The sequence below is a fragment of the Mixophyes fleayi genome, chromosome 1 (genome assembly GCF_038048845.1).
Source record: "Mixophyes fleayi isolate aMixFle1 chromosome 1, aMixFle1.hap1, whole genome shotgun sequence".
Lineage (NCBI taxonomy): Eukaryota > Metazoa > Chordata > Amphibia > Anura > Limnodynastidae > Mixophyes > Mixophyes fleayi.
The window spans coordinates 64,470,993-64,495,141 of NC_134402.1; the positions used below are offsets into that span (position 1 = coordinate 64,470,993).

Sequence of the window (24,149 nt, forward strand, 5' to 3'; positions counted from 1 at the left end):
GTAGCAGATGGGAACAGCAGGGCTTGCACTTTGTGGGCCAATTGCTGGATAAACCTCCAAGAAACCATTGCGTCATGCTCAGGCCATAGAGAGGGTCCCATTTCTGGGTCCTTGTGGGTTAGTGTTCCTTCAAGCTAAACACTATGCTAAGAGTCTTATTACTTTCTTTTCAGACATTGATTGGGACAACCCTTTAGATTCCTTCTTGAACTCCTGTCCACCTAAACAAAAAGCCGTATCAGGCCACTATAGGCTTTTAAGAAATTAATTAGTCTATTCTTCTGTCCGCACTGGTCTTACACATATGTGGAGATGTTTCTTAATATATTACATAAGGGTTATATATCCCCACATCAAAGATTAGCTATGGGTCTGTCCGATAATGATAGGTCTGCGCCTTCCACCCACACTTGCAACACTGTTTCACTGTTTTTGGGGTTGTCTGGTCCTCAGGAGTTTCTGGATACAGAGATGGAGATTTGTTATGGCGAAATTAGTGAATTATCTTTCTTTCACACCAGAATGGGCTATTTTGGGCATTCTGCTGCCAAATACATGGACCGCTAAAGGAAGTAAAAAACTGTTGTTGGTTATCTCAGCTGTTGAGAGAAAATGCATTTTCCACATGTAGAATCAGGGCTCCCCCCCCCACTCTTGATCTTTTTAAGGAGAAACTATAGTTGTTATGAGAGTGGACTGGCTGGAGGCCTCGCTGCAAAAAACAAAACTCACAGGTAGATTTTTTGAAACTTGGTAGAGTTTTATTTACACCTGGTATATTCCTGTGAGAGAACAACTGCAGAAATGCTTTATCCAAACTCTTCACCCATCTCTGTCAGTGACTGATTGCTCTCAGAACCCCGGTCTCTCCGTGTCTCTGTGCCTAGAACATTACAAATACTGCCTTCAATGTTGATTTTGAAGCCTGAATATATACGTGTCTTTTTGATTACAAATGCTTTTTGATATGTCTGAAATTCTTCAATAAAAAAAGTTTGGGGAAAAAACCCAAAACACTTGTCTGTCTACTACACAGGTTGTCTTTTCTTGATGTATTACATATAAGCTATTGGATTGTGTCTTGGCTTTCCTGTCTGGCACTTGATCTGTTCTCACTGTTAAGAATGAATCTCTTTGACTTCTGGTTGTTAGGAGTCCACCTGTTCTTGAGGTCTCTGCTATCTCTCACCGTGGTGTCCTCAGCTTCTTTTTTCCATATTTAGTAGAAGAGCATAACTCTATTCTTCCTATACATTGTCATGATTTACTGGGCTCTGACAATGTTATGACTAACAGGGATCTGGGCAAGGCAGTCTTGCACAAATAGCGCAGAACCTCAAGATATCAACTAAAGCAGAACAGCCATTTAGACAACTGAGAAGTGCAATAGCCAGACTGGAACAAGGTCAGAACTGGGATTGAATGAACAAGGTTCTATGTTGGTAACATATGACAAAGAAATGTTTGTAGAATCTTCATTTAATACCAAAGTACATAAACAGGTACAGGATTTCTATTTGACATCTGGACACCATTAACAAGCTCTCATGCAGATAAACGAGATCAAGGGAAAACATCTAATCCGTATCCCCACCAAATCGTATCGCACCCTATTAGCAGCTTATTCAGTTGTTGCTCTACCCCAACCTTGCAGGCCCACTTCCTGTTGGCATCAGTGGGGCAAATGAGCCTTCTGTCACTCTTCTATTTCATGATACTAATCAGTAGTTAATGAAAATGTTGAATATATACAGTGAAAAAAAACCCTTTCTTTTTAGAAATGTAAAGGATCTGAGTTCTTCAAGTATCCTTGAACCTGAAAGACAGTAAAAAAAAGACTCATAAGTTGTGTTTCATTTATAAAGCATTGTTATATTTAAAAGTTACTTCTAAACAAGTGGTGGATGCAGGCAAGTTAGAATGAAGGGGCTAATGTTTTTCAGGGTCCTCACAATTTGACATTAACAGAGTAGCATCGTGTTACAAAGTCCCTATGACAATATTGACATCAAAGTAGGTCACATGTTTACCAAACAGGCTATAAGAATGTATTGCACTTCATTCAAAGCGGACACAAAGCAATAAATAGGGCCCATTTTGTTGCAATAACTGGTAGCTTACTCACCATTTGTGCATTTTATATTAACTTCAATTAAAAATAAAAAAAATAATATAACAGAAGACATTGAAATACATTTTGCCTTCCTTTTGACATCCCCTCCTCCCCACTTCGTAACCTATCATCTTCTCTTCCTTCACTTCAGTTTCTGCAGATGAAGTCCACCCCCTTCTCTCCTCCTCACCCCCTACTCCTGCCCACATAACCCCATCCCCTCCAACCTTCTCTGCTCCCTCCCTCTTACAGCCTGCTCCTATGTTGCCCACCTCCTCAACCTATCCCTCTCCTCTTGAACCTTCTCCTCCTTCTTTAAATATGCACGTCTCCCCTATAGTAAAAAAAAATCACTTGACCCTGCCTCTCTCTCTAATTATTGCCCTATCTCCCTCCTTCCTTTTGGCTCCAAACTTCTCAAACGGGTTCTTTCTATCGTCACACTCCCTCCTTGACCCACTCAAATCAGGTTTTCGCTCCCTCCACTTCACCAAAACTGCACTCACTAAGGTCATTAATGACCTTCTCTTCACTAACTCTAAACGACACTACTCCCTTCTAATCCTTCTTGACCTCTCTGCTGCCTTTGATACTGTTGACCACTCCCTCCTTTTGCAAACTCTCAAATCTATAGGCCTCTAACATTGTCCTCTTCTGGTTTTCTTCTAACCTCACCAACCACTCCTTTTCAGTCTCCTCACATGACTTCACCCCCCCTCATCCCTTACCTGTCAGAGTTCCCCAAGGTTCCATTCTTGGCTCCCTCCTCTTCTCGCGCTCCTTTGGCCTCCAGTACCACTTCTATGCTGATGTTACCCAAATCTATCTTTCATCCCCTGACTTCTCCCCTTCCCTTATGTCTCGTGTCTCCTGCTCATCTTGGATGTCCCAGCACTTTCTTAAACTCATTGCACCGGAGTCATTAAGGAAAGTATCGCAAATAAAGGACTATATATTTTACGGGACAAACCATGTTACAATGCAATGGGCGCAAACTAGTTTATTATTTTGCACATAAGTTAAATACTGACTGTTTTTTCATCTATCACACAAATACTTGATCGCTTTATTTTTACACTAAAACTTAAAGTTGATCTAGGACATGCCCTACAGCAACTATAAATCTCTCCCCACATTTTAAATTTACCTCCTCCTCCAATGCAACATTGTTTTGCCCAGGTGCAAAGTTACTCCTTTTTTATGCTTTGCACACCTTAATCACTTAGGCCCATTATTTGCAAGACTGAACTAATCTTCTCCACCCTCCCTGCCAGGGCTTCCTCACCTCCCCTCTCTCTTTCTGTTAATAATACTACCCGCCATTCTGTCCCTCAAGCCCAATGCCTTGGGATCATCCTCGACTACTCCCTCTCCTTCAAACCTCACATTCTGTCCCTCTCAAATATTTCTACTTCGACCTCCGGAATATATACAAGATATGGTCCTTTCTCACCACAGAAGCCACCAAAACTCTTATTCACTCACTTGAAATCTCACCCCTTGATTACTGTAACCTCCCTCTCTCTGGCCTACCTGACTCTCACCTTGACCCTCTGAAGTATATCCTCAATGCTGCTGCCCGCCTCATTTTGCTCTCCTGACGCTCTATTTTATTATTATTAATTTTTATTTATACGGCGCCACAAAGTATCCGTAGCGCCGTACAAGGACAAACAATGGCACAGAACAAGGTGAAACAGCACATTACAAGTAACAGTAAGCACTATAACTCTGGGGGCTCAGGCGCAGCATGAAAGAGAGGGAGGGAGGGGAAAAGTGAGTACAGGCAGGTAACTATGGCCCAAGAGGGTGGGCACGGATGACAGGTTGAGTGTCACTGAGGGGAGCGGAGAGAAGCGAGAGGAGACAGAGGGCAGAGGGACTGAGAGGAGGTGAGCTGAGTAGCTGGAGAGCGCAGTTAAAAGTGATGGAAACAGAAGGTAGGAGAGCCCTGCTCAAAGGAGCGTACAATCTAAAGGGAGGGGAAGACAGACAGACACATGGATGAGACGGGAGAGACGGAGACGGAGTCGAGGAAGGGGGAGAAGGGAAGAAGGGATGAGAAAGAGAGGAAGCCGACCAGTGGGAGTTTAGGCATGAGACTGGAAGGCTTTTAGGAAAAGGTGGGGTTTTAATGTTCGTTTGAAAGAGGACAGATTAGGGGAAGTTCTGATAGAGCGGGGGAGAACCACCATCACTCTCACTGACTGTCCCGTAATTAATTTGATCTGATTTAAAGTCTTATCTCTATATTTGTTTATTCATAAAGTCTGGCCTTTGTATTTTGTTCTTCATGTAATATGTTATGGATCACTGCTTTCTGTATATGTATTTTTCAACGCTGCAGACCTTTTGTGGCACCTTATAAATAAAAGATACTAATAATAATCTGTCTCTGCTGTCCCTCTCTGGCAGGCGATAGACTGTGGCTACAGAATTAAATTTATACTCTTCACCTTCAAAGCTCTCAATCAATCCTCCCCCCTACATCTTCAACCTCATCTCTACCTACACTCCTCTGCTTTGCCAATGACCACCGCCTCACTACTTTATTGATTACCTCTTCTCACTTCCGTCTCCAGGACTTTGCCCGGGCCGCTCCCCTGCTGTGTAATGATCTCCCACACCCTATCAAGATAGCCTCTACTCTCAAAGGCTTCAAGCGTGCCCTTAAGATTCATTTCGTTATTCAAGATTATCAGCATTCCTCCTAGCTTCCTTGCTTCGGCTTTCACCCCCATTTCCCCAATCAATGCTATTTGTGTCTCCCCCATTCCTTTGGAATGTAAGGTCTCATGAGCAGGACCCTCCTTGTATTCTCCTTCTATACTATTCCATCACCCTCTGCATCTCTTGTCCTGCTTCCCTAAGCTTAGGCCTACTTCACGCTGGTAACCACCATCACTCTCACTGACTGTCCCGTAATTAATTTGATCTGATTTAAAGTCTTATCTCTATATCTGTTTATTCATAAAGTCTGGCCTTTGCATTTTGTTCTTCATGTAATATGTTATGGATCACTGCTTTCTGTATATGTATTTTTCAACGCTGCAGACCTTTTGTGGCACCTTATAAATAAAAGATACTAATAATAATAATTACACTTACTAGGAAAGGACCAGTCTTGAGAGGCCAAGTTAGACAGAACACCTAGGACACATACTGCAGTCAGACAATGCATATATATCAGTTTATTAGTCTTTAAATCTCCTCCTGACAGTAAGGGTAATCCTTAGGGATCCCACAACTCCAATAAACCAAAGTCCCAAATTTTGAGTTCTCCAGGCAGAATTCAGTTTAAAGTTTAATCCCAAACATGTGAAGTTTGTACAATTTGTCACAATCGTCTTACATAGTATGTTGTGAAATTCAGAACACAGCTGTGTGACGCGAGTTGGATAATGATCAGATTATGCAGCTATTGTTAACACTGAAGGTTTCTGGCATGTACCATGTAAAACATAGGTAGAAAGTAACAGACTAATTCACGGAGAACAAAAAACTGCACTCTGATTGTAGAAGACAAACATTCATTATGATAGTGTGTTTTAATTAAAATGTAAAACAAATAGCTAACATTTCAAATGCTACCTTCTCTTGTGCGCTCACATTGTAGGCTTGATTTGGAGACATTTTGTTCCACATATAAATTAAATTACTAGATTATGGGAAAACATAAACAACAGGATAAATAAATCACTGGGTGACATTTGCCATCAAATATTTGTGCAATTCACATATTTATTTACATAGGGAATGAGTTGATCCATCTGCCTCACACTGCTCCTGATGTCTGAATCAAGCTTTAGTGGTTCATCATCATCATCATTTATTTATATAGCGCCACTGATTCCGCAGTGCTGTACAGTGGTTAATATATAATTATATATTTTGCCCAAAAATTATTGAAATAAGCATAGTTTTTTTTAATAGTTGACACAAGTGGATTTAGTAAAGTATGAAAAAAACACTTTTCCATGATTCTTCCCACAGTTAGTTTTCTATGAAAACATCGACCCAAGAAATTTGCTTTTAACTCTGCACTAGAAACCGGAGGGACACCACTAGCCTAAAGTAAATCTACTGTGGCTGGTTGGGAGATGGTTAAAGAGACTCTGCTCTGCTTGAATGGTTTTAAAATTAAACCAGTCCCCCTCATCCCAGTTGCAAGGGTCTACAGTAAATTGGTTAGTGGTTAACAGTCAATTCTCCTGAGCATGATATTCAACCCTCATTAAGGTTATAAAACTTAATAGGGGAGTTTAGGGATGCCTTCACCTCAAGGGTCATATCTGTGTATTTCCCTTATGGCCTCTGAGATGGCACTAATTCATTCTGCAGCGCCATCTTAATGACAGGTCAAATCAAATTATGTAATCAATGTACCAGATGACTCACATTAGCATGCCCGTCGAACCTGGATCCTAAGGCGGTCAATTACACCAATCTAGCTAGGACCAGAATTCATACAGGAGGTACGAGTCTGTCGTAAGGCCAGGGAGTCCTTCTCAGACATCAGAGGCAATTATAGTTTCAAACAGCCCTTTCAAAGAGAGGGTCAGTACCGAAGGCCCTCCCGGAATGTCCCAGGCTTTAAGCAAGATCAGAAAAATAGTCAAAAACCTTCAATAGTTCAAAAGGGAGACCTGCTGCAAAACATACCCCTGGAACAGCCAATACATATGGTAAGTGTTATAGATTCCAACACAGCGTGGGGGACATTATCATAATGGAAGACCATAACCACAGTCAAGTGGAAATTAAGAATGGTCAAAAAAGGGGTAAAAATAGAGCTAGCGCTGCCTCTCAGAAGGGATGCATCAGCCATTTATTCCTGATCACAGAAGCCTGGTAGAGCTAGCACATGCATTGTCCTGCCAATAACTAACGCTGAGGGACTCCTGTACACTTGGACATACATCTGTTTTATTTCTCTAAAATAAGCATTTTTCATTCTGCACAGATTTTGTAAATTTTACACTTGCAACTCCTTTCAAAGGAGTGAAGGGGTTAATGAGTGTAAGCCGAGTACAGTGAGGGCGTATTCATATAACTGTGACTGAGCTGGACCTGGACACAGATGCATATACTGCTGTCAGGAGCCGCACCTCTTGCAGGTGTTGGAGGGCTGGTCGCAGCCATCTGTCCATATTACTTAAATGATAATTCCATTTGGACTACAGGAAAAGGTGTTTAAAGGTAAAAATAACAGATGTTTGTACTTAATTAAAATTCACTTGACTTAGTTGAATTTAATTTGCATTTTGTATTTTTGTTTATATTTAAATATATTTTACAAAATAAATAAATCTTTCACATTTATTAATAACATTATTTGTGCATATGACACTTCATACATTATTATATTGTGTAGAAATAGGGTAATGCAACTTGGGGTAATGCAACTTGCTTACCTATTAAAACTGTAGAACCATAGAACCAATACTTTCTCTACACTACACTTGTTGCTTCTGACATAAACCTACGTATGTATTCATGCTGTGGAGCGGGATCTCTTGTGAGATGCGTCTGACTGAGCATATGCGCATAAAACGTTTAGGTTCCAACTCTGCATGAGTCCCAGAGTTTGGTGGCACGAAGACAAACCCTTTTTCCAACAGAAAGAACAACAATTTGGGCAAAGAGACATAGATGTATCTGCTTCTACAACAGTTGCCAAGACCCAGAAAAATCTCTCTCGTGTCTGGAAGGAGAGAGCCTGGAAAATGGATGCACTCGCCATCCCATGGCCATATGTCATCCAGGAGCCTTTCCACCTTCAGCGATCTTGGGGAGTTTATTGCAGAAGTACTAAAAGGGGTAGATTTATCAAACCTTTTTAAAAAGTGGAGGTATTGCCCATAGCAACCAATCAGATTCTAGCTATTATTTATCTAGCACATTCTAGAAAAGATTGCAAGAATCTGATTGGTTGCTATGGGCAACAATTACACTTTTCTGTTTAAGATGGTTTGATAAAGCTACCCCCATGTCAGAGAACTGGTTCTGGTATACCCAGTTGGGCTTTAAAACCTTAGAATCCTTTAGTACACCAGCCATAGCACTCATTGCGGTTCATCGGAGATTTCCCCTTTCCCCCTTTAGTTGAAGAATGGAATAGGCACAAGAATTTTTATATGTCGGTGGATGACATTACCCTAGTGCCAGTTGACCAGATACTTTGAATTCCCTCCCACATAGGCAAGATGTATAGAAGAATTGAACTCATACCAGGCTCACATTTTACCACCAGTTCCAAAAGTTGGAATCCTTCAAGGAAGTGCAGTTGTTGCCATCAAATATTCTATTCATTCAGTGCATATATGGTGGGAATGTCCTCGAATCACTCCCTTTTGGGATGAAGTTATTAGGCTCTCTAAGACCATTATTGGCCACGAGGTTCCTGAAGACCCGGGTTTTAGGCTATTATCTCTCTCTAACATCCCCTCATCTGCATTGTTTAAAACATTTAAACAATGCAGCTAGAACGGTTATTCTAATGCACTTGAGATCTCGATCCCTGCCCCTTCAATTAAGGATTGGTTCTCCAAAGTGGAGTTCTACATGTCAATGGATGACATTATTTTCTCTGTAAACGACAAATACTCAGATTTCACAGCCATTTGGTTTAGATGGTTGGAGTTTAAGGAAACAGAAGAGTCTAAGGGCCAGATTTACTAAGCTGCGGGTTTGAAAAAGTGGGTATGTTGCCTATAGCAACCAATCAGATTCTAGCTTTCATTTATTAAGTACCTTCTACAAAATGATAGCTAGAATCTGATTGGTTGCTATTGGCAACATCCCCACTTTTGAAAACCCGCAGCTTAGTAAATCTAGCCCTAAGACTGTTCTTTGCACCCCCACTTCGATCGATGGAGTGCTTCATATTTAAAAATTACTTTTTTAAATCCTACATAAGGTAATTTAACCAGGTACACCTTTCGTCTGACTAGTTACATGATTTGATAGTTACTAACATTCCTTACGGTAGTATTTGAAGTGAGTCTGAAGAGCTTCTCATACTCTTCTCCTCTTCCTGTCCCCTACCTTCCTTACCTCCTGTTTTATACTTATTCCTGTCTTTGTCAGCCCCCTTTTTTCTTTATCTATGTCTAGTTATGTTTATTCAGATTTAAAAAAAAAAAAAAAAAAGGAAGACAGTCAGTTGGTTTATCTGCTTTATTGTAATTATCGATGGATAGTTCTCGCATATTTTTCTCAGACACTATATTATTGTATCATATATAACTCTATTCATATTTACATTGTATAACCGGCATTGTGCATTGCCGTTTATTCTCTTTCTAATAAATAAAGAATTTATTAAAAAAATATATATATATATTCTATTCATTCTATTCATTTTATGGTCTTTATTAGAGATCTCTATAGGGCTAGCTCATCGATTCTGGTATGGACCTAACAAAGGCTTCATGAGCGTGAGCCCCTCTCCCTATGCATTTCTTTCCCACAATCCTTTTCCTCATTAGTTCCCTCCTTCTCCATATGATAAATACAAAGTGATAATGTTCTGATTTATTTGTTATCTCTTTGTAGTTTTGTTCTATTTTTATTACTGACTTTGTTTCGCCAATTCTGTATAAAACTGCATGAGGACAAACAGCGCAAGAAATTAGACTCCACATATTGTGTATCTTTACCAGTACTGTATAAATAAAGTGAACCAACACACACAGACATTTTGTTCATTCAGCCAATTGGGCACATTTATGTAAACGGGCACAGGGTAACTGTGGTGTTGCCCACAACAACAAGTTAGATGACTTCATTCATTTAATAAATCTGCAATACAAATATTAACAGATAAAAAGGTTTTGGTTTCAACGAGTAACAACACTGTCTTTCTGTAATCTAGTTTTCATACTGTATCACTGAGAATGCAGCAGATCAATTCATAAATAGTGGAACCTAATGCCCATAAATGGCCACCGCCACTGTGTGTAAGTGAAGGAACCACTTTAATCTTTGTGACTGAACTCTATGGGCATTTACTGTCCGATATGTCCTATAAAACACCAACATGAACTTGTTCTCAGTATTAACAATAACCTAATGAAGAAAATTTGTTTTACTTACCTCTGCAGAATCAAAGTGTGATTCAAACTCTGTCCTTAAGGCTGTCCTCCTGAAAATATCTGTTGCAATTTGCTTAGCCATTTGAGCCGTCACCTGAAAACGAGATAAAGCATGTTCTTAAGTCATGTGAGTGGGTACTCTACCCAACATATATTTTTAACTGTAATGACTGAGGCAAGTTATTCTACAATTTGTATTATCCGCTCATCGTGGGTTTCCTCCAGGTGCTCCGGTTTCCTCCCACACTCCAAAAACATACTGGTAGGTTAATTGGCTGCTATCAAAATTGACCCTAGTCTCTCTCTGTCTGTGTGTGTATGTTAGGGAATTTAGACTGTAAGCTCCATGGGGCAGGGACTGATGTGAATGAGTTCTCTGTACAGCGCTGCGGAATCAGTGGCGCTATATAAATAAATGGTGATGATGATGGTGATGATTGGCGTTTTTTCTGTATCTTGATTACTCTCTACCCTCTACCCTGCTCAACAGTCAGCTAATTTAGTAGTGTTAGATCAGATTGACTCCAAATTTCTGCATGTGTGAGTGCAAAATTGGTATTAATACCACTCAGCCCGAGTGACTAGATAGGTAGCTTTACAGAAAGGGGAGAAATACAAGGCCATGTGTTTTTTTTTTTTTTTACCACATTCCAAAATATATATACTGGTAAGTTAATTGGCTTCCTATGAAATTAGCCCAAGTGTGTCTGTGCATTTGTGAGTCTAAGGTAGAGTAATTATACTGTAAGCTCCACTGGAGCAAAGACTCATGTGAATGACTAAATATTATCTGTGCAGTGTGGGTAATATGTTGGCACTATATAAAGAGTAATATAATAATTGGTAAACTGATCTCCAGATGACAAAGAGAAGGTAATTAATGAAGCGCACTCGATGCACCGGGCAAAACACTTTCATTTTCTCCCCTGGCTCCTCTTCTCTCCCCTTTGCTTCACTGGCTCCCTCTTGTGCCTGATTTTGTTTACCCTCCCTTAGGATGTAAGCTCGTATGAGCAGGGCCCCTCTCCCCTCCTGTCTCCACATCTGTTCTTCCGCTCCGTCTTTACAGTATTTGCCTGCCTGGAGTTTCTGAAGTTCTGGTACTTTGTGTTTATTGTTCTGTATTGTTTTACCCTGTATAGTGTACTGTTTGTACCATGTACGGCGCTGCGGAATCCTTGTGGCGCCTAACAAATAAACAATAATAATAATAATAATTTTGAGCCTAGGTGGTTCGTCCAGAGCACATCATGCCACGCTAACGCTCCAGTCGCATCTAGAGCACATCATGCCACGCTAACGCTCCAGTCGCATCTAGAGCACATCATGCCACGCTAACGCTCCAATCGCATCTAGAGCACATCATGCCACGCTAACGCTCCAGTCGCATCTAGAGCACATCATGCCACGCTAACGCTCCAGTCGCAGGATATGCCTCAGCAAATTAGACATAATGTAGGGACAATTCTAAAGAGGGGAACCCTGTAAAAGTGTAAACGTCACATCAAAAGTCGGTTCTCCTACACTTTAGAACCACCTCTTTTAATTAAATTACATTTTGGTTTATCGCCTAAAATACTGCTTAATTTAGCCTCATAGATTCTTAAGTGACTTATGAGACTGAGAGGATGTCGGGACTATCCTTATTATATGTGGCACTTTAGTTTGGTTGAAGCTTGAAGTGTTCCTCGAAATTTGCTTCTCCACCAACATTCTAGAAGGCACAAGATATGTCCTATTAAAAGAAAAGAAACTCCTATCTTAAAGCATTTTTTATTCTGCCTATATTCTCCCACAGTGTTTTTGTGTTAGAGGTGCACATGGTACAATGTGTCACCAGTTCAAGTGCACCTGTCACCATAACACAGTGAAGGCAGCCATTTTTTCGCTAGAATCTAGGTACGTTTGAAATGTGATAATCACGTCACTAGTTTCTATTGAATTATTAGGCTGTATTTTCATGAATATTGGTTAAGCCCACAAAGTGGTAACCGCCACTGTGTGTGCATAACGGGTATATTTTAATGGGGATGGTGTCTTGTAATGGACAATATTTTGAACTACTTATAGATTGCTTTACATTTTATAAATGTGATGGGTATTGTTTTCATACAATTTCTATACACAATAGTCCACTACTGACTACTAAAAAAAAATATTTATGGTTATGCACATGAGGATTGATATATTGTTATATGCACTTTATAAGGTTTGAGGTAATTTTCATACAAATCAGCGGTAGATCTCAAAATTACACCAAAATATTGCAGAAAACTTTACAAATTTATTGCAAATCAGAGCATCACCCTGTTAGAACAATTTGCCCCCTATATTTGATAAGAACCATTCTTATAAATGGCTGAAGTGTTCTTATTTTTTCTTAGGCTGGATGCATACTTCAGGGTTTTCAGTCGATAATCGTTCCAATCACACGATAAACGGCCGTTCGGCTCGATATCACATTAGTGTGTACCCTCCAATGATGAGCCATTATCATTCCAAAGCACATTGTATAGTTTCATTTCATTTTTATACCAGACTAAAAATCTTGTTTAACGACGGAACAACGTCGTTCCAATTCTGCAGCGTGTCTGTACACAGGACCGGCAGTGTCCATAGATCTCTATGGAGTGTGCAGAGACACAATCATTTCAGCCGATGGTTATGACAGATGAAGAGCGCAAATCTGAAGGTAAGTCTTATAAAACGTGTTTAGTGTGTACACGGGAATCGGCATGGTGATTGGAACTATTCATTTTTTCCAGTAGTTGGTAAAATGCTTTTAAATGCACATCTCCAAAGATGTAACAAAATCAACATATAATTTTACTGTAGCTTATATCTATGCTTACTTTGTGCTAATAATCTGCCTTTCAGTCTAGAAATGATTTAGAAATGTTACAGTAGGTTACCATATGAATGCACGAGCTGCAAGTTTTTGTTTTCTTTAGATTCCATGAAATACACAAATGTATCTTACATTAGTAAAACCCATATTAAGCTGTGGATATAATGAATGAACAAGATTAATCTATCCTTGTGAGATTTTTTTTATTCTTGGTAGTCATAAAAAGGATGTTCCATTCTTAGTACAAATACCATAGTAAGCCTGCCTGGCACGTAGCTTTCCCTAGGAAGGTCAGCAAGACATTCTGCTTTATTAAAAAGAAAATTGCATATAAGTTAATTTATGAGCCCAGTGCTGACATAATTTGTTGTCATGATTGTTCCTAGTTGTGGAAATATTAACATCGTCCTTCCACTAAATTGATTCCAAAATGCCTAATAATTATTAATTCTGAGAAAGTCTTTTGCTGATTTTAAAAATAAATACATTTTAACAATGTTCAATTGTTGCAAGTTCGTAATCAAAACAGAAATAAACATTTTCATAGAAACTCCATTTGGATGCCAATTAGAGCCACAAAGGAAAAAGTACTTTCTGTAGCAGAGTGACAAATATGGAATGAAAATAAAAATATTACATCAAATGCGTAAACTGGGAAAGAACTCAACACATAGCCGACTCCTTCATACAATTCAGTGCTAGGCTAGTGTAAGTATTTGTAGGTGGGGAGTGGCAATAGTCAGTTTAAACTAGTAAGACTTCGATCAGAAACTGATACTCTCTCACACGCCAGTTGATTCAGACCTACATTTTCCAAATTGCATGCCTAGTGGAGGATTCATCCCACACTATTGGATATTAGGCTGTACCTTTCGGGTGATCCAATGTTAAACAAAAATAAAATTATTTTACGTGTGTGGCATGGGTGCAAATAAAGATCAGGGAGCCAGCTACTTGAGAGTTCAGTAAAGCATCTAATATTCTAAATAGAATGTTAAGAAACATGGGTAAATAATTATAAATTCTATTCTTCTGACAGATCATGGAATGTGTCAGAGCACCGACCAATCAGTGGCTTGGACAAAATACAAGCCACAATGGGTCAGAAGAGCGGATTTTCAGATTTTCAGCTACAACTCTAGCCATATACGGTGGACTTCATTACCCATCACACAACAAACCATAAGCCTAACTTTTGGTCACCCTAAATTGTATAAAACTTTTGACTCCACAAAAATGAAAGTGAGAAGGCAAACAATTAAAGATCTTACATCTATTATCACCTCTCTGATAGGAACCTACCCTTCTTACTTCAACCCTGTTATATCAAACTGCTCACAACAGCCATAAGCAAGTGAATGTCACAGAAGAAAATGCTATGAGAAGAACAAAAATATTTCAATCACTAAGCTAACTAGAAAATTAAACCCTCCCATAGATTGTAAGCTTGTGAGCAGGGCTCTCTTACCTCTCTGTCTGTATTATCCAGTATTATTTTATTTACATTGTTTGTTCCCAATTGTAAAGTGCTGCAGTATTTGCTGGCGCTATATAGAGAAATGTTGATGATGATGCTTATGATGAACCCTAGATCTTCATGTAAGTATATTCAAGCTCCATGGCATTCTGGTGCCCTGGTCTACACACCCTCTGCTACAGGAGTCTATATGCAATTCTATAGAAAGCATGAATCCTTCATAACATAAACACAGCTTAAGTGAATGCTACACCCTCAATGTTACAGGGATTGGATTCAGATAAAGTCTTCAACTGACCCTCAGATACTACATGGTTTCAGTTCTTAATAATTACTTGGTTTCAGCAGACGGCGTCTTCAAATTTTTTCATCAAAAATGTCACAAGAAAAAGTCACCCACTCTCTCTCTCTTCTCATTTTTGCTTCATGTCTAAAGCCATTTGTCCAACAACTGGGATTACATGCAGACATCTGAGGCATAACATGGGGTTAGAGGAGTCAAAACTGCATTATTTGCATTAGACACACTCTTCACACTATCAAACAATGATATCTCTTCCTAATTTGTATCAACTAATCAATGAAATTTGATTAACCATTGCAAATCTGAAGTGCTTAATAGTTTCTTCACCTAAATATGTAGATAAACTGTTACAATTAAACATTGTGGTTCATTTAGAATTGGATTATACCAGTGTTTTTAGGTAAGATACGCATTTTCATTCTTCACGTGCACAACAAAAAAAAAAATACGCATGCAATCATGTCAAGGTTTTTTTTGCCTATCTTGGACTTATGTCTGAAGATGTGGAATATGGAAAGGAAGGGTTAGACAAACGTAGGCCAAGTACAATAGGAATATGTTCATGCAACCGGCTCAGAAGGATATACACCTATGAGGAGGGCTGTTGCAAATATATGGGATTAATTAATGCACGTGTGGTGGACGTGTACACACATGCAAATATTAAGGAAAAAAATCTTCAAGCTTGAGATTTAAAATGCTACAAATTACTATTCCACTGGATCCCTGCCAGGGGCGGATCTAGGAAATTGCTATACCCGGGGCGATGTAGGGGGAGGCGATTTAGGCCCCGCCCCCTTTCCGATTTCTAAGGCTGCCGGCGGCTGCACAGAATGTGCAGGTCCGCTCGGCAGTGACAGTGTGCTGCCCTGCTGCTCTGATTGTGTTTAAAACACAATCAGAGCACCTGGACAGCATACTGTCACTGCCGAGCGGACCTGCACAGTGTGCAGCTGTCGGCAGCAAGCCCCGCCACTGATCCCTGCTGAGTATTTCCTTCCCCTACAGAATCCTTTTCAAACTCCTCAACACCACTTACAAGGCTCTCTCCCACTCTACTGCCCCCTATATCTCTAACCTCCTCTCCATTCACACTCCTGTTCTACTGCTCCGTGATTATTGCTTTAACCTGCCTGGAGTTTCTGAAGTACTGGTAATTTGTTCATTGTTTTGTACCGTTTCACCCTGTATAGTCTACTGTTTGCATGGTGTACGGCGCTGCGGAAATCTTGTGGCGCCTAACAAATAAAGGATGATGATAATAATAATAATAATAATAATAATAATAATAATAATAATAATAATACTACTACTACTACACAGAAGACCAAAAGATTTCCCCAAACCAGCATACCACATGGCAGCCTGAAAACCCAATGTTACGTGGCTAAGAAACGGAAAAGCACCATACTCAATTTAACTGAAATTAAATAAAGTAAAACATCTGGTTACTCTCAGGCATGGAAGTTATCAGAGCCTCCATTAGCAGCACATGTATCTGCCCACTCGGAATTGCAGGATCCGACCCCAAGGCCTTTCCTAGAGACCGCACTGCATCATATCCTAATCGCCGTCTACACAGGAATACAAGTCCATGGTGCCTTCGTCACTCTCCTCTTGTGTCTTCTTCCCTCCAATATCTTACTTGTTTTGTAATATATATGCTTGTACTCATAATAGAACTGTTATTAGGTAACGGTTACTTATTCAATCAATTAATATGTATCTGTTTAACCATATCAGAAATATCCTCTTTTACAGTAATAATTATAATCTATGTACCATTTATTTACATTTTGTGGTTTCCCTAATCATACGCTCAGTTAAACTTACCAAGTTCAATAAAAACTTTAAAGATAAAGAAAAGAACAAATGATAACACTTATGTAGAGTTCCATAACTCACTAGCAACCAGAATTTAATTACTAAAGGTAACCAAATATAACCTTCCTCGTCACTCATATCAAACTATATAAAACTCTAGGAGACAGCTCCATATTAGTAGATGTGGAATTTCCAATACAACTCAGCCCATGTTATTAGAGGGTAAATATAATCAGCTTTGTAAATACATCAGCAATTCAAGTCTTTGTATGCGGGTTTAAAAAGCATGTGCATGTCAATTCCGTCCATTCCATATTGTTTGTAATAATCTATAAATAAAGGCACGTGTATCAGACTGATGTCTCCTTCTTAAAAAATGATTACAGATTGCAAACTAAGTATAAATATTTTAGTTATGTACGGAACTACGAGTCTGCTTGGATGCCAAAATATCACTTCTATTGGAGATATAATATATGATGGTTAGTTATTCACAGTACTGGCTTTAGGACTGGTAGAAAAGCTCACACCATTGGCAGGAATTTTATGTCACCGCACAAACTTATTTCTGTTGAGTTAATGGGCAATTTCAAAAAAAGTTTAATCAAGATGAAACTATAATGTGTGTCAATTACATATGTTAATGTTATTTTTTTATTTATGAAATAATTTGTTAATCTCAATATGGCAAATGTTTTATATAGACTGAGTAAATGTATATTATTATTGTTGAGGGATACTTTCTAATAGTCAGGTGTAATAATGTACAGAATTGATGGGCAAATTGCTAGCTTTGGAGCAGCCTGTATGTGGCCCCAATTTCTACAATCAGTACCAGGAGTAAAAGCAGGATTTGTACAGGGAGGTGTGACCAGCATGCATGGGGGCGTGGCTATACTATTAGACAGTACTTGGCTGCTCTCCAACTCTTCCTATCCCTATAATATATATCGGCAATGCTGCATGCACTACTCTTAGGTGCACACAGCTCTCCCTTTTCAAGCAGAGCCGTGTGAAGCGGGGGCAGGGTCCAGCCACCTCAATTATAGAGTGCCCCAGGCTTGGATGGGGGTTTCCAGGCACTAGGAACCCCCCCCCCCCCCCCTCGGTTTGCCTATGAGTACATTCAATATTTTAATTTAGGCCATTCCCCCAAGTAATTGACTGGAGAGCTCTGTAAGATCATCATCAACATTTTTGTATATAGCGCCAGCAAATTCCGTAGGGCTTTACAATTACAATTTAATGGGATTGTGGGAAAGAGAAGAAAACACTAATTTGCACCATCAAGGAAACTAGATACATTTCTGTAACAAGAATATTTTTATATGTTCATCACTTAATATTTACATTAGACACATATAAAGAGGAAATAAATAAATATAGGTTTCAAGTGCCCCTTAGGAGTTAAATGGCCATTTAAACTGTTATGTTGGTATTCACTTGAGTGCCCATAACACAGATACGCTGTATATACTGTTCACCATGTACACAGATCTCATTAAACAAGTCACCCATATTAACATCAAATGTTCTCATTGAGGTAAATCAACCAAATTAAGGATCTTAAGTTAAGTCTCCTGGACAAAACCATGTTACAATGCAAGGGGTGCAAATTAGTTTTTTGTTTTGCACATAAGTTAAATACTGACTGTTTTTTCATGTAGCACACATATATCAACTTTAAATGTCAGTGTACAAATAAGCTATCAAGTATTTTTGTGCTAAATGAAAAAAAACAGTCAACATGGTTTTGTCAGGGAGACTTTAAATAAGAAACTTCTTAATTCAAGATCCTTTATGAATCAGGCCTCTAAATGTGTTCAACTGTAAGTGAGCCCGAATATGTGGATTGTTCTTTGAGAAACAATATTTTAACATGAGTCAGCAATGTACTGTACCTAAGGTATGACATTTAACACCATGCATTACCTACCAAATCCTATTTACTTATTTCACACAATTTCATAAAATGTTACACAATTTAATTTGCACATTCCAGAAATATCAATTTTGCAATAATCTATAAATAAATGCACATGTACTGCACTTGGGTTTCCAAAAAAAACCCCAAAACAATTATAGGTATGAATTGTTCTGTAAAATCCTATCAGCTTATTAGGTGCACGTGTTTCTGTGAGTGAGGGGTTTACCTGCCAACAAAAGAATAGACTGTATTGAAGGAATAATAATTGTTCCAGAAAATCTACATTAGACATGAAGATAATGTTGTCTTGAACAAAGAAATATGCTTTTTTGAATTCCGATAAAAGTGTAGTGATTGACATCACTGATTAGAGGGGATTAACTGTGAAGAAAGATGGAAAAGGTTCAGTTAAATCTGTCTACAAAATGAATGCTTTGGGTGGAGACTTTAACTAGCAACAATGTATAAATTGAGGAGAGGTGATCCAAAATGTTTAGTATTTCAAGATTGTGAAGATTAGCTGCGTAAAGTGTAGTTCAAAGGAGGAAATCCAACAAAAAAGTACAAAGTGTAACAAATGTTACATCTAGTACAAGCAGTGAACAAAAATGGAAAGAACACTACAGTGTATGATGAAAAAGTAAAGCCACTCGTGGATAGATTATATATATATATATATATATATATATATATATATATATATATATATATATATATATATATATATATATATACACATACACACACACACACACACACACACAACAGTTACATACCTATACCAGTTATAGGCAACTGGATGTCCTCCAGCCTTTAAATGGGCCACACAGAGCACAGTGCACTTCCTCTCCATGTATGCCACATGACCTCCTTCAACTGTGCAGAGGAGGTCCCGTCATGCGCAAGTTGGCTGCCTCTGATCAGATAAGATCGGGAGCAGCCGCCTGGAAGGGCGCAGCTGAAGGCTCGGCGGGGCGCTATCGGACCACAAGCCGTCTGTTGCCCACTGCTGCCCTCAGGTACCAGAATACAATACATAAGCTCTCCATTTACTTCCCTCCAATATCAGCCTGGTAGACGTGGCTTTGTGTCACCTCACATGATGTGTCCATGGTGTGGCTTTGCTCCAGCTCAGTCACTGAGCCACGTGGCACAGGTGGAAGGACATGTTGGGGAAAGCTGACATGTATACTACCATGTGGCTGCATAGTGGGGAATGTACACTGTATGTGAGGCTATGACCGCAGTATGTGGAGTAACACTGCAACATGCAGGTGACCACACCTTTCAGAGGTATTAAAGGTGAAGGAGGAATTAGCCGGATCTGAACAGTAATGGAGCAAATGTGGGATTGTTGCTAACAACTGGATGTGACAAGAAATAGTTTCTATCAGGGAAATGGTGAGTGTAATGGAGATATGGAATATAATGGTAAACAGGAACACTATCAATAAATCGTGTGAAATATAGAAAAACATAATTAATAAGTTATATATTTAACCATTAAGGTTATGTCGAGATGCTTAATCTCAGTTTTGCTTCACACTGCTGCATGTAACTCAGGCAAAAATGTCTTTACAGAGCCCCATATACCAGCTACATATATTCAATATGGGCCTTATAGTAGTTGGAGTAAATCCCTTGTTTAACTTGGCACCTTGGTGAAACCATGTTACACAGCAGGGGGGGGGGGTTAAACTGTGTTGACACACTTAGAGTTTGGAGGGGGCGTTTCCTAACTGGGCTGTACATTGCAGTGTAAAAAAGTTGCCCAGAGGGCAGGGTCGCCGAGAGGGGGGGGGGGGGGGGGCGGGTACATTTTACCCGGGCTCGGCCATGCCAGGGGGCCCGGGCCCCCACTGCTGATTTAAAATTTCTTTTTTTTTCTTCCATTTTTTATTTTGCGATCTGTTCTTTTTTTTTTTTTTTTCGGGGGGGGGGGTGTTCCATTGGTGGCGGTAGTTGGAAGAAAGAAAAGAGAAAAGGAAAAAAAAAACATACTTACGCGGTCGCGGCGGCAGCGTCCATCCTCTGCTTAATTATCCATTCACACTGACTGTCGGGCGTGACGTCATCAAGTCACGCCCGGCAGTCCGTGAGGAGCGCCGCAGCCAAAGCCAGAAGAAAGAAGAGAAGACAGAAGAGAAGAAGAGTAAAGAAATGGAGAGGCAAGGGGGGAAACAGAAAGGGACAGTACTATAAAGAAGGGGGAGAGAGGCACAGAGGAAAATAAAAGGGGAAGAGAGGCACAAAGGAAAATAAAAGGGGAAGAGAGGCACAAAGGAAAATAAAAGGGGAAGAGAGGCACAGAGGAAAATAAAAGGGGAAGAGAGGCACAGAGGAAAATAAAAGGGGAAGAGAGGCACAGAGGGAAAAAGAATGGGGTAAAGCAGCATGGAGGGCGCAGTGTGAGCATAAGGGGGCACAGTGTAGTTGTGAAGAAGGGGCACAGTAATGTGTGTGTGATGGCACAGGGGGCTTGTTGCAATGTAGTGAGTGTGAGGTAGGTGGTGGCTAATTAATGGGCGCTATTTTGTTTGTAGTGTGATGGTGAGGCAATTTAATAGTGGGGACTATTAATTTAAGATGGGGTGATTTGGGGGCTATTGAATGTTGGGGTGAGTTTGGGAAGAATGAGGTCTATTTATTAAATGTGACTATGAAATATTTAATGGCAGTGATGGTTGCGGGAAATAGGTATTGCTGGGGCTGTTTGCAGGAAGGGAAATAGGTTTATTTATTAAATGTGAATACTATTATTTTAATGTTGGGGCTGGAGGAAGGCCTAATTATTAATCGTGGGTGCTATTGATTTACCGCCGGTGCTGGCTGTAATTTTCTAAATGTAGCCATTTTTTTCCCAAATAGGTCCTCCAACATTCCAGGATTCGGACAAGCCGCAACTAAAGAAAGCAGCAGTCACAGGTGGTGAAAGTGAGAAGAACAGGTAGGAGAGAGCAGCAGAGTGTGTGAAATGTTGTGATTCTAGTAGGGACAATGGCAATTTTTGGTGAGTGTTGTGCCCAATGTAAGGTGCAGGCCAATACTGAACTCTTTGTGTACACACTGCATTCTTTGTATACTACACTGTGGTGCTAGATGTCTTAAAAGTCAGGAGTGCTGGGACATATGTCACGCTCTGGTGAATTCAGGATCTAGTGATTATGATGTGCTAGCCACGCCCCACCGGCGCATTACCACGCCTCCAAATGTATGACCACACCCCTCAAAAAAATTGCACCGCCGTTAGGCTAGCTACGCCCCAATGGCGTATTGACACGCCCCTGAATGTATGACCACATCCCCGAACGGCGTTGCAAAATTTTTTGGGCTTACTCGACTATGAGGGGGGCCCCATGAATTTGTTGTACCGGGGCCCTGAATTCCTCTTGGCAGCCCTGCCAGAGGGGACCAGGCGTGCACCTTGCTGTGCAAACCATCGAGGTGCAGAGGTGCAATACCGAGATGTCCTGAGTGTGCAGAAGGTGCGATTCATGAATAATACTCAATGTCATTTTCTGTGTAGCTCTTATTGTGCTCTGGGTAAATGGAAAGGAGCTACATTGCCAATAAATAGCATGATGGAAACATTTGCTTCTATTTATAATGGGATAAAATATTAGAATAACATTAATGAGGGTTCTTTCTTGGGATATGCAGAACAAATCCAGCTTATTGCTTAAGACTTTCAATTAGGAAGATCATTATTTTCTGAATGAGCTGGCATCCTGTGTTTAGGGGTGACATTCGTTAAATACAGCATTTTGAGTAATACACAACTAGAAGAAATATATAGTCAGAAGATGAGCTCGCTGTCACATACCCACTGAAGAGTATATTAATTCCTTGTGGGTTAAACTCCTTTCATAATTCCAACACACACATTCCCCACAGGAAGAAGGGGTGTCCTAAAGAATGATTTCAGGGACATAGGTCGCAAACTTAAGGCAAGGATATCCAAGGTAGTATTTTCGGTAATACTACCTGTGCCACGCGCTAGTCCAGGGAGGCAGCGGGAGATTAGGGAGGTTAATGCGTGGCTAAAAGATTGGTGTAAGAAGGAGGGTTTTGGATTCTTAGGATTCTTAGAGCACTGGGCTGATTTCTCGGTCAGTTGCCATCTTTATTGTCGTGATGGATTGCACCTGAATGAGGAGGGGGCTGCAGTGCTAGGGGAGAGGATGGTTAGAAGGTTGGAGGAGATTTTAAACTAGGCTCCGGGGGGGAGGGGCAAGCAAGTATTTATGGGATAGACATTGAGAGTAGGAAGGAGGAATTTAACAAGAGTAAAGGGGGTGGAGAGGGGGGAAAGGGAAGCATAGCCGATAAGGAGCGGCCCTTTTTAAAGCAAAAAGAAATACCTAAGGGAGGCAATAGACTTAAGTGTATGCTTGCAAATGCAAGAAGCCTGACAGGTAAAATGGGGGAGTTAGAACTAGTAGCAATGAATGAGCAGTATGATATTATAGGTATTACTGAGACCTGGTGGGATGATACACATGACTGGGCAGTCAACTTGGAAGGCTATTCTCTCTTCAGGAGGGATAGGGTAAATAAAAGGGGAGGAGGAGTATGTCTTTATATTAAGCCAGAACTAAAACCAAGTATTCAGGAAGTTATATACGAGAATATTGGTGATAATATAGAGGCATTGTGGGTGGAAATATCCAGCGGAGGAAAAAGTTCAGAGAAGTTTCTGATAGGGATATGCTATAAACCGCCAGATATTAGTACGATTAAACCAATGTGGCTAAATAAAAAGGTAAGGGAAGAAATGCAAAGGAAGAAGCGTGCATTTAAATTGTTTAAGTCTGAAGGGTCAGAGGAGTCCTTCCATAGGTACAAGGAATGTAATAAAACATGCAAAAAGGAAATTAGATTGGCTAAATTAGAAAATGAAAGGCACGTTGCAAAAGAAAGTAAGACAAACCCCAAAAAGTTTTTTAAGTATATAAATGGCAAAAGGATTAAAAAAGATAATATAGGACCCCTAAGAAGTGAGATGGGTGAATTGATAAATGATACTAAGGAAAAAGCAGAGATATTAAACACGTTCTTTTCTTCAGTATTTACCAGAGAGGAACAAATGGCAGGAGTAATACATAAAAATGGAAATGAAACCATGCCATTAATTAATACTTGGTTGTCAGAGGAAGAAGTCCAAAGGCGACTGAAGAATATTAAGATAAATAAAGCTCCAGGTCCAGATGGCATACACCCAAGGGTCCTTATGGAGTTAAACTCGGAAATAGCTAGACCGCTATTCTTAATTTTCAGAGATTCAATCTCATCAGGCTCAGTACCAAGGGATTGGCGAATAGCAGATGTGGTGCCGTTGTTTAAAAAGGGGACGAGATCACAACCAGAGAATTATAGACCTGTAAGCCTGACATCAATAGTGGGGAAACTACTGGAAGGTATTTTAAGGGACAGTATTCAGGATTACTTGGTACGCAATAAAATTATTAGTGGGAATCAACATGGATTTGTGAGGGATAGGTCATGTCAAACTAATCTAATTAGTTTCTATGAGGAAGTTAGTGGGAACTTAGACCAGGGC

General features: G+C 39.9%; 1 protein-coding gene across 3 annotated transcripts in view; it reads right to left on the reverse strand.

Annotated features, from left to right (window-relative positions):
• Positions 1 to 1,463: 1,463 nt before the first annotated feature.
• The window catches only part of LOC142138708 (uncharacterized), a 67,118-nt gene continuing 44,432 nt past the window's right edge, over positions 1,464 to 24,149 (reverse strand). The window contains exons 11-12 of one of the 3 annotated variants that reach the window (XM_075195563.1): positions 10,211 to 10,303; positions 1,464 to 1,816 (exon numbers count right to left, since the gene is read on the reverse strand). In XM_075195563.1, the coding sequence (XP_075051664.1) occupies positions 1,775 to 1,816; positions 10,211 to 10,303 (135 nt within the window). In that variant the 3' untranslated portion in view covers positions 1,464 to 1,774. Of the gene's footprint in view, positions 1,817 to 9,277; positions 9,917 to 10,210; positions 10,304 to 15,940; positions 16,077 to 24,149 lie in introns of those variants that run through there. The other 2 variants (XM_075195579.1, XM_075195572.1) reach the window with 2 other exon arrangements.